The 19,296-nt window shown below is 47.8% G+C and overlaps 1 protein-coding gene across 1 annotated transcript in view; it reads right to left on the reverse strand.

Moving 5' to 3' along the window:
- TMEM30A (transmembrane protein 30A) overlaps positions 1–19,296 on the reverse strand; it is a 260,141-nt gene that overhangs the window by 105,693 nt on the left and 135,152 nt on the right. Inside the window, exon 3 of the mRNA XM_078648076.1 lies at positions 5,122–5,229. Coding sequence (XP_078504202.1) covers positions 5,122–5,229 — 108 coding nt within the window. The remainder of the gene's footprint in view (positions 1–5,121; positions 5,230–19,296) is intronic.

Consider the following 19,296-nt stretch of genomic DNA (forward strand, 5'->3'; position numbering starts at 1 on the left):
AGCCTTAGAAACAGCCTTTACCTCCTGCTTCGTCGACTATGCCGCTTTTGTCGACGATGATGTCATTTTTTCGTCGACGCTTCCGTCGACGGTGTAGATTTTTTCTCTTTCTCCTCAGAAGGTGTGGAGCATGGCTTTTTGATAGTAATCTTGACCCTGGGAGTCGATTTTGAAGGCTCTGAGGTAGTTTTCTTTACTTGTTTCACCTCTGAAGCAGGACCCTTCTTCCCCTTACCTTTGCCTGAAGGAGATTTTGAGGGTCTGCGCCCTGAAGACCCTGGAGCGGTCTTTTTATGGGCACTCTCGGGTCTTTCACCTGAGGTATGAGCCTAAGGAGATCTGTTCCTTTTTTTAAATCTCCTAGACGAAAAGGACTCCTCCTCACCATCACTTGAGAGGATCTCCTTCCTGGCTTTATCCTTCTGAAGCCAAAGTAGTAGTCTTCCCTCACGATCCTTCAAGGTTTTATTTGAGAAGGTACGATGTACCTTACAATCCTTCGCCTGATGGTCTGGATATAGGCAGTATATGAAGTCTTTATGAGGGTCATCTGTATAAAGTATTTTTTTTAGAGCAGGTGGCACAAGCTCTAAATAATCCTTTACTCTCCAGGTCAGCCATGGTAGAAGAAAAAGGAACTTCAAATAAGTAAATCTGGAAAAAGAGAGTACCTCAAATCCCAGTCAAAGTCAGTAGAATTGAAGAGTTTGAGCAGAGCTCAAAGGAGGCTCCCTAGCACAACGTGCGGTAGAAAATCTGAGGAGCAAGAGGTTCTCTCAGGAGGGTTCTAGAGGGTGAGGAGCTCGGATTGGTTCAGGGAAAAGTTTGGTCCTTTTTACATAACAAGTGTTATGGGTTGCAAAAGAGAAATGGGCATAGGCCTCTTTCAGTTTGCTATACTGCTAAGCATTGTTTTTTTATATACCGGAGACTCCCGTCTCGACGACGGGGAATGATGCAGGCATGTGAATCTATGAAAGCTCCAATATTGGAGTAAGTGTAGGTTAGACCGGATCGCTGTAGATGCAAAAGGTAACCAATGTTATTTTGAATACGGGCATCTAGTGGTTCAATATTGTTGCTGTTACAATACACAACAAATCTTTTCCATTTTGTTGCATTACATGCTCCGGTGATTGACTATTCTTAAAGAAGAAAGAAAGCCTTACAGTCTGGCGGCAAATTTAAGTATCCAAACTCTAGGTTTGGGTGTCTAATTTCGCCATGGCTCTGAGTGAGAAGGCTGGAATAGAGCTGCAGCTTTTGATGAGGAACCACAGATTTGTGGGAATCCCCATTCTAGAAAGTATGGAAGGAGAACCTGGTGATGAAGTTCCCACTCATGTATTTGTTGCTGCATCCTGCTGAGGAGGTTGCAATTTGATTGTTCACTCCTGAGAGGTGCTCTGTCAGAAGATGAATTCGGTGATCGACTGCCCAATGCCAAATGATCTGAGAGAGGCGTGATAGTTGCATAGAGTGTTCCCCCCCCGCCCCCTGTTTTTGTACATAGTACATAGCTGTCCTATTGTCCGTGCTGACTAAAACAACTTTCCCTATGAGGTGACACTGAAAAGCTTGGAGTGCTAGATACACAGCAAGACGCGCTAGAAAGTTGATGTGGAGACTTTTGTGCTCATTGTCCCACAGACCCTAAAATAGTCAAGTTCTGTAGATGGGCACCCAAACATGTATGAGATGCGTCTGCTGTTAGCACGATCTGTGGAACATGGTCGATGAAGGGCCGCTCTTTTGATACGTTTTGTGTGTTCCACCACTGTAGAAAGTGATGGGTTCAGCTGTCTACCAGCACTAGATCTGTTAATTGATCCTGTGACTGATTCCACTGACGTGCTAAGCATTCTTGTAGCAGACGCATGTGTAATCTTGCATGAGGCACTATTGCAATGCATGATGCCATCATGCCTGGTAGTTGCATGAAAGTCCTGACTGCTAAGTATTGATTGGTCTGAAACTGTAGTAACAGAGTTTGGATATTTTGAATTCTGGTTGCATTGGGAGAGGCTAAAGCTCTGGGAGGTATTTAGAGTTACTCCCAGATAGGACTGCATTTGTGAAGGATGAAGAGGAGACTTTTGCGTATTGATTGTAAACCCCAATTGGTAGAGTACGTTTAATGTAGTCTGAGTGTGTTGCAAACACTTGTGGTGTGTGCTGGGTTTGACGATCCAATCGACTAGGTACGGGAAGACAGGAGTCTATTGTCTTCTGAGATGAGCTGCCACTACTGCTAGACATTTTGTGAACACTCTGGGAGCAGTAGTTATTCCTAATGGAAGTACTATGAACTGATCTGTTTTCCAGCAATGACAAATCTGAGATATTAGCAATGTGCTGGGTGAACCGGAATGTGCTCTTTTCTTATGCTCCTATGGGAGGTGTTGAATTAGATCTTCCATTTCGTCCCCGTGGGCTCTATCATACCTGGCTAGTAGGCCCTGCGTATTTGGCAATAGGCAAGTGGTTAGTGGCTTAGCAGCTACTCTTTTACCAGATGCATCTATCAGTTTAGACTCTTTGTCTGGGGGTAGTGCATCTGCAGATGTTTGTGAATTTACTCTCTTATGAGCAATAGAGACTACTAGTGAGTCTAAAGGTAATTGCCTCTTAATAAAAATGGGATCAGATGATGGAGGTGTATATTTTTTGTCAACCCTAGGTGTCAATATGCAGGCCCGAACAGGGTCTTTAACCTCTTCGAGGCTCATGACGAGCTGAGCTCGACATGAGCCACGGCGCTCCGGTGCTCATGACGAGCTCGGCTCGTCATGAGCCTTGGAACGCTCGCATGCGGGGATAATTCCCCTGCTGTGCTGAGCGTACCACGGCAGGTAATGCTCCTGTGACGAGCTGAGATCGTCATGAGCACAGGAGCGCCGTGCCTCATGACGAGCTCGTCATGAGCATGCAGGAGCTGTGTGCGCCCCCTTCCACCCCAGCACAGCGGGGGATTAACCCCCACAGCAAAGGGGTTAAAGAGGTCATCGGCATGCGTCATAAAACCTTAAAACATAGGTAGACTGACTCGTCCTATGTGTAGAACCTAGTGTGTCAAATAAAAACCCTATTTCTAAAGACTCTTCGTATAATTTAACCCCATGGTAAGCTGCTGCTCTTGAAATCAGCTCTTGATAAGCTACATCATCATCTGGGGGTGATTGCTTCGCAGAATATAGATCTGGATCATTATTCATGGGTAGATCAATATTATAGTTATCCCATGGGTATTGATAATTAGGGTAAATAGGGCTTGTAGCCAGGTCATTCTTTTTCTTGAGGGGAATCTTATAGATAGTGTCCTCTGAGCAAACTTTCCTTTTGGAAGGTGTTTTTGCCAAAATATGTCCAGTGTCTGGATTGATGTAAAGTTTTGTCTGCTTAGGGTCTAGCTTTTCTTTCATAAGTTCTAGGATCGGTTCTGGAGGCTTTGGAAGGGCATCTTTCGATTTCATCACCAAAGGTTTCGGTGCCGATCTGTACTCGTCTTTTATGTCCTTCGGAGTGGAAGGTTTCAATTCCAAACTGGACTGGTCTTTTGGAGAGGAAGGTTTTGGTTCCAAAGACTGCTTTCCTCGACTCGGTCCCGAGCCGGAAGGCTTGAATCGTTGTTTTAGTGCCATGCCCGATGGCGGGCCATTGGAAACATAGTCTCTGTGCCGACCATTGCCCAAAGGCGGTCCCGAAGCCTTTTGTTTGATCGAAGAAAGTTTGGAGGGTAGAGGGGCTAAAGTACTCACGGTTCCCTGTCCGGGTGGAACGTCTTCGGACTCCAACTCTATTTTGGAATCCGATTCTGGGATAGAGAATCTTTCCTCCTCCTCCGCTGCTGACGTTTCTACCTTTTCGTGTTCGGATTCTACTCCGAAGATATACGGAGTATGGTGTATTTGTTGTCACTGCATGTCTCTTCATCGATCCTGCAGAGAGTTATTTTCAATCGGAATGCCCGCCAACCCTCACAATCTTCTTCTTTCTGCTCCTGTGAGAGGCACAAGTTGCAGACTTTATGCAGGTTGGTGTAAGGGTACTTGGAATTGGCACAGAGGACAAAATTGAAATGGATTCTGCTTCATCAGCAGAAAGCTGGCTAGTACGGAAGGGAGTAGAAGTCAACCGACGTGGCTAGAGCCGAAAGTCGCCCACAATGTCTTCGACCGAAGATGGAGTCTTCCGGTCAATTCGATGCATGAAAAATAGTAAAAACGAGCACGATAATACCATCGAGGGTACAGTGGATTGCGCACGAGGGGAACCCAAAGGACGGTTTCGAACCGGAGTGTAGCAAACCACGTCCGAAACCGATGGCGGAAAGAAAACAATCTAATAATGGAGTTGACGCCCATGCGCAATATCACCGAAAGGATGAGTCACCTTACCTCGTGACTGGAAAGACTTCTTAGAAGAAAACTAACTTGCAAACATCCGAAACCAACACTAGATGGCAAAGCATGTGTATCTACAGCACACATGCCTCGAACACGGATTTTATAAGGAAAAGGAGGAAATCGGACGGTAACAAAATGTGAGTTCCAGGTTCAACCTGGCCCAGAGGAGAGAGCACTAAAAGTGATTATATTTTGGAAGTGTTTTCATGAGATGAACAAAATAGGAAATTACAAGAATAGACATTTGGACTGTAAATTTGAGAGCCTAGAGACGAGAGTCAGTATTATATTTGGTTACACTGTGATGGAAAAGGAGTAGTAAGTGATGGAAGACTGGATAAAATGTACACATATTGTAAAGGTAGCAGGATACTCTGAGCACAAGTTCACCGGACACAATAAAGAGGGATGTATGGCGAAGGAGGCAAGAAAAAGGTTTCACATTATAAAGGTGAGATTGGTTGGGTTTTAGTAGTGGAAGACACAGGAATGAGCTTATTTTCACATTTCTATTAAACATGCAGTACAGCAAATGAATATTGAATGGAGTTGAACACTGCTCATGAGAGAACATTACGGTACAAAAGGTGTAAACAGATAGGATGTCGCCTTTACACAGACAGCCATCACTAAACTAAGGAAAGACATAAATTGCTGCAAACAGAAATGATTCCAAGATTAGGGACCCACACCCACTAATTCAATATTTACTTACCAATAATGATGTTTTGTCTCCATTTAGTTGGCTGTCATCTCGAGATTTAACATAACGACGATGATTTTGGTAAAAGTTGGACAGCCCATAATACATAAACACATTGCTCTAAATGGGACAGATAAACACATTTTATTCATAGTCTTTTAACAATAAATAAATCACATGGCAAAGTTGTGGTCTTTTGCTTGTATGGTTCAGTCACATGAACATACAGGACTAATTAGAAGATAGGACTCTAATGGAAAACATTGCATTTAAAAAATCTTGATCTTGGAGTGGGAAAATATTAACCTGAACACAAAAGCAGTTGCTGCCAATTAAACTTGACACACACAATTGAAACCCCAAAGCACATGGTCATTCACTTGCTTTGTGTTGGGGCGTGACATCTATACATTAATTTAAGAATAAAAATCAATACTTAATCTTCAACGTTTTCTTTTACTTTCTATGTAAGCATACAAGAAGAAATAATGTTACAAAAGGACGAACCACTTCATAACTAAAGCACAATATTATCTGTAGCATAAAGGGGAAAATAAGATCAGGCAGGATATATTCAATTTGTTTCTCCTACGCAGATGACACTCAACTAATCCTCTCAATCACAGAGGACTCCTCAAACACCAAAACCAACTTCGGCAATGCCATAACCAACGTAGCCAAATGGATGAGACATAACTGCCTCAAACTCAACTCTGACAAAAGGAAAATACTACTTACCAGTATGCATTTGTTCTTGGCATGTAGAGCTGCATAGTAGTACATTTGCATAGATCGCCATCTGGTATTGGGCTCGGATGCTTGCATCTTGTTGTTGTCTTGGAAGAAGTCTTTGGTGGTCACGAGATAGGTGACTCCTCCCTTGGATAAAAGTGCGCATGGGCATCGACTCACAAATGTCTACGGGAATGTTCCCTAAGAATGCCATGGAAGCCCTTAGTTTGAGTGTTTTGCTTTTTGGTAGCACATTTGAATACATTTGACTATCCACCTGGCAGTTCCTGTTTTGGAGCTGGGGTTGCCTTAATGAGGTGGAGAGAAAGCTACGAACAGTTGTTTTGTTTTTCTAAAGGGTTTAGTTCTGTCTATGTAATAAAGCAAAACTCTTCTGATGTAGAGCATGTGAAGAGCTGTTTTTGCTACGGAATCAGGGTTTTGGAAAAACACTGGTAACTCTATTGATTGATTAAGATGGAAAGCAGAAATTACCTTGGGAGGAAATTTTGGATTTGTTCTAAGAAACCTTTATTTGGTTTTATTTGTAAAAAGGGTTCTTGTTTGGTTTAAGCCTGGATCTCGTCTCGCTTTCTCTCCTAAGAGATGTGATTGCGACAAGGAATGCTACTTTCCATGTAAGGAATTGTAATTCGCATTTACGTAAAGGCTCAAATGGGGGGACCCATGAGCCTAGTAAGAACAATGTTTAGGTGGCAGTCTGGGTGGAATTATCCTTTTAAGGCCTTCCATGAAGGCTTTGATAGCAGCTACTCGAAACAATGACAAATGTTGTCTGTTTTGTAAGTAGGCGGCAAGGGCAGGTAGATGTAATCTGATTGATGAGTATGCAAGATTGCATCTTTGTAGATGGAGCAAATAATGTTTTGTATTGAAGCATCTAATGGCTCAATTTAGTTGTTTTTGCAGTAAATAACAAATCTTTTCCATTTGGTTGCATAGCAAGCTTCAGAAGTGGGACGTTTGGCTTCTTTAATAATACTCCTACAGTCCGGTGGGAGGTTCAGGTAACCAAACTCTAAGACTTCAGGAGCCAGATCGCTAGATTCAGTTGCGCTGGATCTGGGTGCCTTATTTCTCCATAGTTCTGCGTCAGCAGCTTTTGGGAGAGCTGTAATTTTTGATGAGGGACTAGTGATAGTTCCCGTAGTGCTGTGAACCATGGTTGCCGTGCCCATGTGGGAGCAACTAGGATCATTCACTGTTGCTTGAGCTTGCATATTACTAGTGGAATGAGTGGGAGTGGCGGAAAAGCGTAAGCAAATCTGCCTGACCAGCTCATCCATATCGCATTGCACTTGGTCAGCGTGTGTGGAAACCTGGCGGTGAAGGTTGGGCATTTTACGTTTGCGTGTGTGGCGAACAGATCTATGTCTGGTTGGCCCCACATTTGGAAGAAAGGTTGAAGAACTTGTGGATGAAGTTCCCATTTGAGTATTTGTTGAGTCTGACGACTTAACAGATCCGCTATCCGATTGCTTACTCCTGGAAGATGTTCCTCCAGAAGATATATGTTTTGTGGAATGGCCCATCTGCATATGCTTTGCGCTAGGCGAGAGAGCTGCAGACAATGTGTTCCTCCTTGCTTTTGTATGTATGTCATATTGTCTGTCCGGACTAAGGCAGTCTTGTTGAGAAGATGTACTTGGAATGACTTTAAGGCTAGAAATATTGCTAGTAGTTCTAGGTGACTGATTTGGAGCAGTATTTGTTGGGTGGTCCACCTGCCCTGAATTGTATGGTTTAGGAGAGGAGCTTTCCAGACCGTGAGTGATGCGTCTGTTAGCACTATCTGTGGAACCGGCTCTAGGAACGGCCGTCCTTTGGACGGGTTTTGTATGTTCCACCACTGCAGAGAGCGATGTGTTCGGCTGTCCACCAACACCAGATCTGCAAGTTGTCCTTGAGCCTGGTTCCACTGATGTGCCAAACATTCTTGTAAAGGGTGCATCTGAAGTTTTGCGTGAGGTACGATGAAAATGCAAGAGGCCAACATTCCTATGAGCTGCATAAACAATCGTGCTGGAGAGAGTGTTGAGGCTGAAACCTGTTGATGAGGGTTTGCATGCTGGCTATCCTGCCTGGATTGGGGTATGCTAGAGCTTGCAAGTGTCTATTGTTGCTCCTAGATACTGATGTATGTGGGAGGGTTGAAGGTGTGACTTGGTGTAGTTTAGTGTAAACTCCAAGTTGTGTAACAGTTGAATTGTTTGATAAGTGTGGTAAACACACTGGATGTATGAGTTGGCTTTTATCAGCCAATCGTCCAGGTATGGAAATACATGAATTTGGTGTCTTCTCAAGTGTGCTGCTACTACTACTGCAAGGCACTTTGTGAACACCCTGGGTGCTGTGGTCACCCCAAATGGAAGGACTTTGAACTGATAGTGCTGGCCGTCCACTGTGAACCTTAGGTATTTTCTGTGAGCAGGGTGTATGGGAATGTGGAAGTAAAAGTCCTTGAGATCTAGTGTGGCAAGGAAGTTGCCTTGTTGAAGCAGCAGAAGAACCTGCTGTAGAGGGATCATGTGAAAATGATCTGATTGTTTGTAGAAATTGAGAGGTCTGAGGTACAGTATTGGCCTTAGGGTCCCGTCTTTTTGGGGATTAGGCAATAGAGGGAGTAAACCCTTGTTCCCTGATGTTGTATGGGAACTGGTTCTATTGCATGTTTTTGAAGCAGTAAAAGAAGCTCTTGTTTGAGGAGTGTTAGATGTTCCCCAGACATTGAGCGTTGTTTGGGTAGTATGTTGGGTGGAGTAGTAGTAAATTCCAGGCAGTAACCATATTGGATAATTTGTCTTACCCACTTGTCTGTAGTGATGGAATTGCAGACAGGTAGGAAATGTGATAGTCTCCCTCCAACTGGAGTTCAAAGGTCTGGAGGGAGTGGAGGGAAGTTGCTGCTTATTACTGGGGGAGGAGCAAGTATTATTACCGCTGGGAGTGTTATTACCGTAGCGCTGGGACGCCTCATCAATGAGGCAGCTATGCGCTTTATAAAATTTTAAATAATAATAATTACCTTGGCCTCTCCCCTTGCTGTTTCACCTGTATCCACCTCTAAAATATCCCCTGTTGGGGGATGTTTGTGTGGTGTTTTTGTATGAAGCATTGTCTGTATTGATGTTTTTGGATGCTCCACTATAGAAGGAGCGCCGAAAGAAACCACGTGGGGATGGAGATTGCAATGCTCCCATGGATTTAGCAGTCTCTGTGTCCTTATTTTTTCAAGAGCGGTGTCTACAGCTGGTCCAAAAAGCTATTGCTGATTGAACGGCTGATTGAGGATAGTTGTTTATACCTCCTGTTTGAAGCCAGAGATTCGCAACCAGGCATGTCGTATGAGTAACACCCTAGTGTTAATGGCTCTAGAGGCGGTGTCTGCTGCATCAAGGGCACATTTGATTGATGCGTTAGTTATTAACTTCCCCTCCTGAATTAAATCATTGGCCTTGGGTCTTATATTGATCAGGTAAATGTTGCAATAGGGATTCTAGTTGGTCATAGTGAGCCCTTTCATACCTAGCAAGTAATGCTTGTGTGTTGGCTATTCGCCAGTTATTAGCAGCTTAGGCAGCCACTCGTTTGCCAGAAGCATCTAATAGTTTAGACTCCTTGGCTGGAGGTGGCGTATCACCGGAGGTTTGAGAGTTGGCATGTTTTCTAGCGTTAGTTACCATCAAGGAATCTAAAGGGAGCTGTCCTTTGATGTAGGCGGGATCACTGGAAGCAGGTTTATATTTTTTGTCAATCCTTAGATTTAGAATTCTAGTCCTAACAGGTTCCTTGAATAAGTCAGGGGCTTGTTTAATGACCCCTTTTAACATTACCAGTGTTTGAACAGTTTTTAGTGACTGTTCAAAAGGTGTCTAGTAGAAAATCCTCCTCTGTGGGGGTCGGAATGCATTGGGACACCATGGTATTGAGCCATACCATTTACAAGCTGGTTAAAACCAATATTGTCATCTGGGGGAGATGACTTTGTTGGATCTGCAGGAGGGTTAGGGAGGTCTGGAGGATCTACTGGGTCATCATAATCATCCCAAACATCCTGTGGTACGTCTGCATCGTTATCAGGATCATCAAAAGGGTCAGTGTTGTGTCCCCTATCCCCTAATTCAGTGGTGAGTTTGGTGGAAGTATAGGAGAGCCAGACTTAGAAGGAAGAACAGGAGAAGAGGGTTACAAAGGTGAAGTCGCACAGTTCTTCTTCTTTACAGGCACTGCAGGAATGCCTGGGGTGTCCAATTTCCTTTTGTTGTGTGGAACAGTAGACACATGTCCTGTTTTAGGGTCTATATGGATTATTTTTTGTTTTGGATCGATAGGATCAGGTCGAAAAAGTTCTTCCTCTTCTGTAGATGCTTTTGGCGCCGATTTTTTCGGTTCTGAGTGGGGTTTAGATTTCTGCTCCAGAGACTTGGAGGGTGTTTTCGGGTCCTTTGGTTTCGATGTGGCGGCGGAAATCTTTTTCGGTTCCAAATGTTTTGGTTTCGGATCTGATGCCTTTTCCCCACACGTGCCTTACGCTCTGCAGACCTCCACCTTGCATGCACCATTAGGGTACGCAAGAGCAGAGCAGGCGGCCGGTCATTTAAGTCCATGGCCCCGCTTCTCTGGAACTCCATCCCCCCCAGAGGTACGCGCCACACAGGACCATCGACTCTTTCGGAAACAAATTAAAACTTGGCTGTTCGCCTCCATTTAGGACGACCAGCACTCCTGTTTCGGGTTAAATTGTCACTTCATTGCCCCCTGCTCTGCCTCTTGGCCTGTCTGCAAGCGCTGGGACGCCCTGTTGCGCTATATAAACAAATTTAACATAACATAACATATTCCTTCGGCACGGGGGTGGTCGGTGTCAAGGTCTTTTTGGGAGTAGGTTGCTTCAGTGCAGATGGCGCTTGTGGGACAGTGATATGTGGGTTGCTCAGTACCAAGCTACCGGAAGGCTTGTCTTTTATATTCAGAGCAGAGCCCGAGGGTGGGGCTTTTGAAGCATATTTTTGGTCACGACTGGGGCCAGCTGGCAAAGTCTTGACCAGGGCCTTCTTTTTTGGATGTGGGATTGGGGCAGGGGCAGCTGTACTCACTCGTTGACCTGGAGTTAAGGGATGGTCTGAGTCGGAGTTGTCTGCTTCGGACACGATTTGCAGATCCTCAGAGTCCTCTTCCGGAACATTGGGGCCTTTATCAAAGATGTCCGCCAGAGCTGCTTGCTGCACCAGGCTGTGTCGTCGGGCCTGGCGATCATGGATGGTCTTTTTGGATCTAAGGAGGAGCAGGCCTGGCAATTGTTCTCGTCGTGCTCAGGCGAGAGACACAGGTTACAGACCTTGTGGTGGTCACTGTGTAGAAATTCAGCTCCACACTGGGGGCATTTTTTAAATTGAGTCCTTTCCATGAGCCGTAGGCCCGAAGATAGTCGATAGGCCCAGCGGCCCGCGTCGACGACCGGAATAGAGTATTTGAGGAGCACGTCGAAGATCACGCGATAAAAATCAATACCGTCGAGTCTATGATGGTTTTGCGCGTCGAAAAGATTTGGAGAATATGGTGCCGAACCTGATCGCAGAAGTTACATCCGAACCCAATGGCGGAAAAAAACTATCTGAAGATGGAGTCGATACACATGTGCACTATCATCCAAGGGAGCAGTCACCTATCTTGTGACCACAAAAGACTTCTTCCAAGACAACAATGTGCAAGCATCCTAGCCCAACACCAGATGGCGATCTATGCAAAGTGTACTATCAGAAGCTTATATGCCTCGAACCTGAAGTTACTTCTGAAGAACACCTCCCCATGGGACTAAAGCTGGTGGCCAGCAGAACTTGGACCAACACCCATACCAACAGACCATGCATGCAACCATGCATCATCCTAGACAGCCAACTAACCATGAAACAACAAGTCAAAGCAGTAGCCTCCTCATGCTTCTATTCCCTCCACGTGCACCGTAGTATCTTCAGATGAATCCCAATCAACACAAGAAAGACCGTCACCAAGGCCCTAGTCCCCAGCCGTCTCGACTTCAGCAACACGGTCTATGCCGGATTCCACCCAGCTCCTCAGAAGACTCCAGACCATACAAATATCGCAGCCAGACTCATCCTGGACCAAACGGACCCACATCACTCCCGTCCCCTCCCCCCACCTCAGACACCACCACTGGCACCCCATCCAGAAGAGATGCCAGTACAAGATGCTCACACATGCATACAAAGCTCTACACAATCAAGTACCATCCTACATCAACTATAGTCTGAAATTCCATCTGCCTGCAAGACACCTCTACTCCGCCTCACTCGACCTTGCACACAAGCCCCTCATCCATCACAGACACATCAAGGCCGCTCCTTCTCCTACATTGCTGCCAAGACCTGAAACAACTTGCCCCTCCACCTTCGAACAGCTCCATCTCTGGCAGACTTCAGAAAGAAACTAAAGACCTGGCTCTTCGATGGAGACATGGCAGTCTCAGCACCCAGATACCCCTAGGGGCCAAAGTACTGCACTTTACAAATTGATTGACTGATTGATAGCATTTAGTACATTTTGAAAAATAAGTACCCAGGTCCCATCAATTTCCTCATTTGTTGAAGTGTCAAAACAAAACTGGTTAATGGTACCTAAATCAACGAATTTAAATGCACAAAGCTGAGGCGCTAGGGGGCGCACTGCGTAATGGCTGCCTGAGCTGCAGCTCCGCCGGGCGATCGGCAAATATGTGATCTCTTGCCGTTCTCGCCCCCGTTACCCGCCATCCAAACACATCGGCAGGTGTGGGAAGATGTGCTGCTATGTCCGAGATCTGAAGCGCACTTCGGATACCGTGTTTTGAGGAGTTTTCTCTGCGTGCAGTGCCTTGGCGCGTTGACTGCCTGACAAGATGGCCGCCGCCGAAGGACAAACGCACGGTCAGTGAGGGGCCGACGACACGGAACCATCCTCCTACACCAACGATACCGCTGCGGGGGTAGAGACCTGTTCCCTGTCCCTTCCGGTGTCCGCATCTCGCCCCTTGTCACTGCGGAGGGCCATGTACTGCTGTAAATGCGCCGGACTGGGTGCCTGACAAGATGGCGGCGGCCGGTACCGACGTGAGGGGACTATAGCCGTCTCGCCGGTAGACAAGCAACAGTCCCAGGATTGCTGAATTGCCGGCATAACCACTGCGCTCTCAGAGGCCTGTAGCACTGCTGACCTGGAGCGCTTGTGGTACCTGTGGCACAGGCTGTGCTGTGGCGGCTGTTCAGCGCGAGGAGGTGAGGACACACACCGAATGCCCATGACCCCAGAGACAGTGAGGCCCGGGCCATAACCAGCTCACCAGCATTCCACAGTCCATCGCTCAACCTGCACTGGCACAACCAGGTCGCTGACTATACTACACTGCACGGCTGCGTGTGAGGACTGCAGGCGATCTCCCCCATACCCACGTGGTCAGGTGGCTGGAGGTGGTGCCCCCTTCCCAACCTGGAGAAAGTACCGAGTGCGGCTGCGATACGCCCTGTGCGATACAACACGGCGACCCCAGCTAGAGTCACGAGGGCACCTGGGCCCGCTAGCAGGAAGACAGCATCTCCAACCGGCAACATGGGTAAGCCAGATAAGCAACAGCCGAAACTCATTTGAGAACAGAAAGCCGGCGAAACCCACGGACGATGTGGTGGAAGGTAGCGATACTGCTGGGCCTGCGGCCAACAACAACATAGAGAAGATCCTGTTAGCGATACAGTCCAACTTGCAGGATATAAATGGCAAGCTGGACAATCTAACTTGCAGAATGGATGGCATGGCAGCGCGGCAGGAGAAGCATGGCGAGCGTCTGGATGAGGCCGAAACCAGAATCTCCGCGGTTGAGGACGAAGCACGGGCCTCCACTTCCAAGTGCGCAGGTATTGAACGCCTCCTGGAGGTGATCAAAGCGAAGGAGGAGGACTTGGAAGCGCGCTCGAGGCGCAATAACATACGCATTACAGGCCTGCCGGAGACCACCAACACGGGGCGAATGGAGAACTACGTTGAATCCCTGTGCAAACATCTATTTGGTGCGGAGGCCTTATCGCCACTTTTCATCGTGGAGCGTGCACATAGGTCACTGGCCCCGAAACCGCCGCCAGGCGCCACTCCGAGACCTATAGTGGCGCGGATCCTCAATTACCGCGACAGGGACACGATCCTTCGACTTGCGAGGGAAAAGGGGAAAATCCAACATCAAGGTAACTCCCTGGAGTTCTATCCAGACCACACGGTTGCGGTCCAGCAGGCCCGGAAGGAATACAACACCGTGAAGGCCAAACTGCGAGACCTGAATATTGTGTACTCAATGTTGTATCCAGCGCGACTCCGGGTGGTGTGGCAGGAGAAAGCGATTGTATTGACGTCACCGAAGGCGGCACAAGACTTTATTAAAAAGGTGCAACGCGAGATGAAAGACAGATCGCAAAATGAACAGCGCCGGGACTCGGACTGAAGCCGCTGGATTGATTCCAAGCCGACCAGTGGTGAGTTGTGTTGTACTGATCGATTGTGTCAGTTAATACTTGGCCGCTGGTGTCTGCACCGGTTGGAGAACATGGCGCCGACCTCCTGCGTGCTGTGCTGTGGAAATAGTGCCGCACTGTCTGGATAACTGGGTGGTAGGCATGTGATGGGGCGGCCGGGACTGTGGCTTATCTGTTTAGTGTAAATATTGACTATGGCTTGTGGCTGCCCCACGCTACCATGCCCCCCCTCACACTAAGCTGGCTGATAATGGCGGGTCGTTTTGGCGCCATTTTACTGGCTTGTAACAGGCGGAGCAGTTCCCATCCTCCGCATTGACTGCTGTAGCTTATTCTCGTAAGCGTTAACGTGAGGTGGCCATGTGGCCTCGATGCACTATGGGTTACTGGACCTTGTGAAAGGTGGGATGACAACCATGCATCAGCTCCTACACGCCTCAATCACTACTAAGACTGAAGTTTGCAAATTTACTATATGGGGCGCTCGGACTACTGGGCATGCTTGTACTGTTTGCTTACATACGTTATAGCATGGCCGCTATTGTCTGCACTGGTGGGACCAACATGGCGCTGATCTCCTGAGAAAAGACTCGTGTTGCCAGTGCAGCTATGACTGCATATCTGGATGGATGGGACCTGCTGGGGCAATGTGACTGCTGTTCGGCTGTGAAGGGTTCACATTGACTATGGATTGTGGCTGCCCCGCGCTGCCAGCCCCTCCCTCGTGCTATACTGGCTAATAGTGGCGGGCAGCAATGGCGCCATTTGGCGGTTTGACCTGTGAGGGCCGGCTCACTCCGTGTGGGCCACTGGACCATGTGGAATGTAAGCTGCCTACTACGCACTCCCTTTTACACGCCTCGATCAAATGCTACCGTTGATGTTTCAGATGTGCTGTATGAGGCGAACAGCACATCGGGAGGGCTGAGGGATATGTTATTTGCTGTTTGAATAATGGAGTTAAGGTGAGATAGTACTGCACCAGGCATGTCATTATTTTTGCAACGCTGTTGATGTGTTATCGGGGGGCGGTGGGGGTGGCGGTGGATGATCACTTAAATTGCGTACCATACAGTTTATCTAGCATCGCCCGCACCCATCTCTCGGGTGGAGAGTTGTGCTCCTGGCGGACCTCCGGGAGGGTATAACCCACTAAGAGTTTCGATTTGGGCACTGTAGTTATGGTTATGAGTTCAAGGGAATGGTGCACTGAAAGGGTAAGGCTTCGGCAGGTTGGGGTTGCTGGAGTGGGTGGGATAAGGGGTGGGGGGTTGTTTAAGTGTATGCAAAGACCGACAGAGTACGATATATCTCTCCTTTTTTGTTCCCCGTTGGTTCTGCCTGCCGCTGTACAGTTTGGGCTTCCTGCTGGGGAGAATCTGGCAAATCCTACACAGTTGACATGGGTGACACTGTCATGTACTGTATTAATCAATTTTGATGGGTTCGAGGGATACGGGTAGGAGAAGCTTGAACATTCTTACTTGGAACATTAGAGGGTTCTCACAACCTCGTAAAATCAGACAGGTCTTCGCCAGCCTGGCGAGATGGAATGTAGACATAGCGTTCCTACAGGAATCACACCTAGCGCCGCACACACACGCTCACTTGGGGTCGAGGTGGGCGGAGGCAGTCTACAGGGCCTCATATTCTTCCTACTCAAGAGGGGTGATCATATTGATAAAGCGAGGGGTGGGCTTTGAGACTCAACATGTTACACAAGACCCATCTGGTAGGTTTGTGTTGGTATCGGGCACACTGAGGAGCCAACGAGTGACGTTGTTGAATGTTTATGGTCCCAACACGGACGCACCGGACTTCTTTCGAGAAGTCTGGGACCACTTGCAAAAACATAATAGCACACACATATTATGTGGTGGTGACTGGAACATGACCCTGCGTGACGGCTTGGACCGCTCATCTAATTCCTTGGAACAACACAAGCAATCGCGCCTAATGGTGGGTCACATGATGAAAGACCTGGGGTTGGCGGATCTCTGGAGGCTGAAACACACTGACGCATCTGGGGCCACGCACATAACAGCTTCACACAACAGCTGGTCCAGGCTGGATTACTGGCTGGGCACCAAAGACCTGGCGCTATGGGTTCATCACCTGCAGGTGCTGCCCCGCACACTATCGGACCACAACCCCGTCCTGCTGCAATTGGAAATCCCACGATACACACCCCCTCCTTTTCAATGGCGCTTTAATTCACGTGCCCTCACGGACACGGTATATGCCGACACCATTAAAAAAGCGATAAAGGACTATTTTGAAATCAATGCTCCGACGACAGACGACTCGTGCCTCCTTTGGGAGGCATTCAAAGCCACGATCAGGGGGGTCTGCATTAGCACCACTATAGGGGTCCTTAAGGATATCAGGGACCAAATACGCAGATGCGAGCAGCAGATGAGGGACCTGGAGTCCCTGTATGAGGCCACTCAGGATGTCTCCCATTTGTCTAAACTGCGCGAAGTACACACTGAACACGCGGACTTTCTTGAGTCCGAAATGAAGTACCTGAATCGCACTTATGTGGCTAGAACCTTTGGAGAGGGGGGTAGGCCTGGGGCTGTATTGGCTCGGAAAATCTGAGGGCTGTGGTCCGACAGCAATACTCAGGGTTAAGTCCAGGGAGGGTGTACCGCAAACACATGCCGCGGATATATTGAAATGCTTTGTGGATTCCTTTGGGTCACTCTACCAGTCACAACCCACAGCCCCAGCAGCCGACACGTGTGACTACTTGCACGATGTGGCGATTGGCTGGCTGTCAGATGCGCATAGGGAGTACTTGGCTAGGCCCATCACGGCAGAGGAGGTGACTGAGGTGATAGGATCGCTGCCGAATGGTAAGGCGCCAGGCCCTGATGGGAATACCTCGGAATTTTATAAACAGTATGCGGACATTGTCGCGCCACATTTGGTGGACATGTACGGCACCTCATTTGAAAAAGCGTTGCTCCCCCCCACGTTACGCGAAGCCATGATCATAGCTCTCCTCAAACCGTCTAAAGATCCGGAGGAGTGTGACTCGTACAGGCCACTCTCATTGATAAATGTAGACTCAAAAATCCTTGCGAAACTTATAGCGAAGCGGCTGTCTCCCCTGATGACCAGTCTGGTCCTGCCAGACCAGTCCAGCTTCGTGCCCTCTAGATCAACCACGCATAACACTAGATCCCTGTTTGCACTCTCGCACTACCTTCAACCCTCGGTCAAAGCGGTGGCGGTTCTGCTCGACGCTGCAAAAGCGTTCGACTCCATTGAGTGGCGATATATGATCACCGTCCTGAATAGAATGGGGTTCCCTAAAAGGTTTGTGCAATGGGTCTCCTTGCTTTATACAAAGCCGTGTGCCAGGATCAGAATCAATGGCTATGTTTCGGATCAATTTGCAATTGAGCGAGGGACGAGGCAAGGCTGCCCGCTCTCGCCTCTATTATTCGCACTGGCACTGGAACCTCTGGCCTGTCTGGTACGGCAGAACTACAAAGACTCGGCGTTACACTTTATAGCCAGGCCGCTTCACATATCGTTATATGCGGACGATATGTTACTCTATGTCCGTGACCCTGAGACTCACCTAAACTCACTACTCAGGGAATACATCAGGTTCGGAGGACACTCAGGGCTGGCTATAAATTGGGCCAAATCCTCCATAATACCCCTCACTGACACCACCTCCTCCTTTGCTGTAGATTTCCCGCTGGAGTGGCAACAGGATCCGATCAGATACCTGGGGGTCATGTACCATAGAGATCCAGAGGAGGTACTACGAGCGAACTACGGTGTGACACTCTCGAAGCTGGAGGACAGCATCCAGCGCTGGATACATTTGCCCCTGTCATTAGCCGACAGGATAGCAATTGTTAAAATGAACGTGTTGCCCAAATTGTTGTGCATGTTTAACAACATCCCAATCACGCCGCCACAGGCTATATTCCGCCGCATTAACTCCCTGGTGAGGACCCTGATATGGGCTGGCAAACAGGCCCGTGTAGATTTGCAGACTCTTACACTCCCATTTGCACAGGGTGGTTTCAGTGTGCCTGATTTCCTCTTATACTACCTTTGCGCGCAGGCGCAATACGCGGCATATTGGTACCATGCGGTCCCATACCTCACACATGCGGCTATAGAGGAGAGTGATGCGCATCCTGTTCCCCTCTCGGCAATAATTTCACATACACGACCCCCACTACATGCTAGGGATATTAACACGGTGGATACCACGGTCAAAGCTTGGCACAGGCTGGGGCAGTTGGCTCATAAAACCCCACTGTATGCACCGGCCATGTCCTTACACCATCATCAGGAGCTGTCAGTCACCGGGGAGAGTGTCGGAATGTCCCTGCTGAGTAGAGCTGGTATTGACAGGATGGGTGATGTGTTTCAAGGGGGCACATTCATAGGCCTAGACCAGTTGGGTTATATCCAGAACCAAACTCCCATGTTTCACTTTACATATTACAGACTCACTAGAGCTTTGAGGGAACATTACCCGACGTTCCCAGCGGAACCAGAATGCCTTGCGCCACTACAATTATTGATCACAACTAACGATTTATCACACCTGGTATCCAGACTTTATACAGCTGCGCAATCAGAATTAGCGGGAAATGCGCTGAAGGCCAAGGGGCGGTGGGATACACTATTAGACGCACCATTGACAGACGAAGAATGGACTAGCACTTGTGCCCTGACACAAATACTGACACCCAAAGGCAATTTGAGAATTATTCATTTTAAATTTCTTCACCAAATTTATTACACGCCGACAAAACTGCTTAGATTCGGGTTGCAGGAGGAAGATAGGTGCAAAAGGTGTAATAGGGAGGGTGCGGGCTTTGCACATCTGGCCTGGGACTGCGCCAAGATAGCGAGTTACTGGGTGGAGGTCACGGCCACCTTG

The sequence above is a fragment of the Lissotriton helveticus genome, chromosome 6 (genome assembly GCF_964261635.1).
Source record: "Lissotriton helveticus chromosome 6, aLisHel1.1, whole genome shotgun sequence".
NCBI lineage: Eukaryota > Metazoa > Chordata > Amphibia > Caudata > Salamandridae > Lissotriton > Lissotriton helveticus.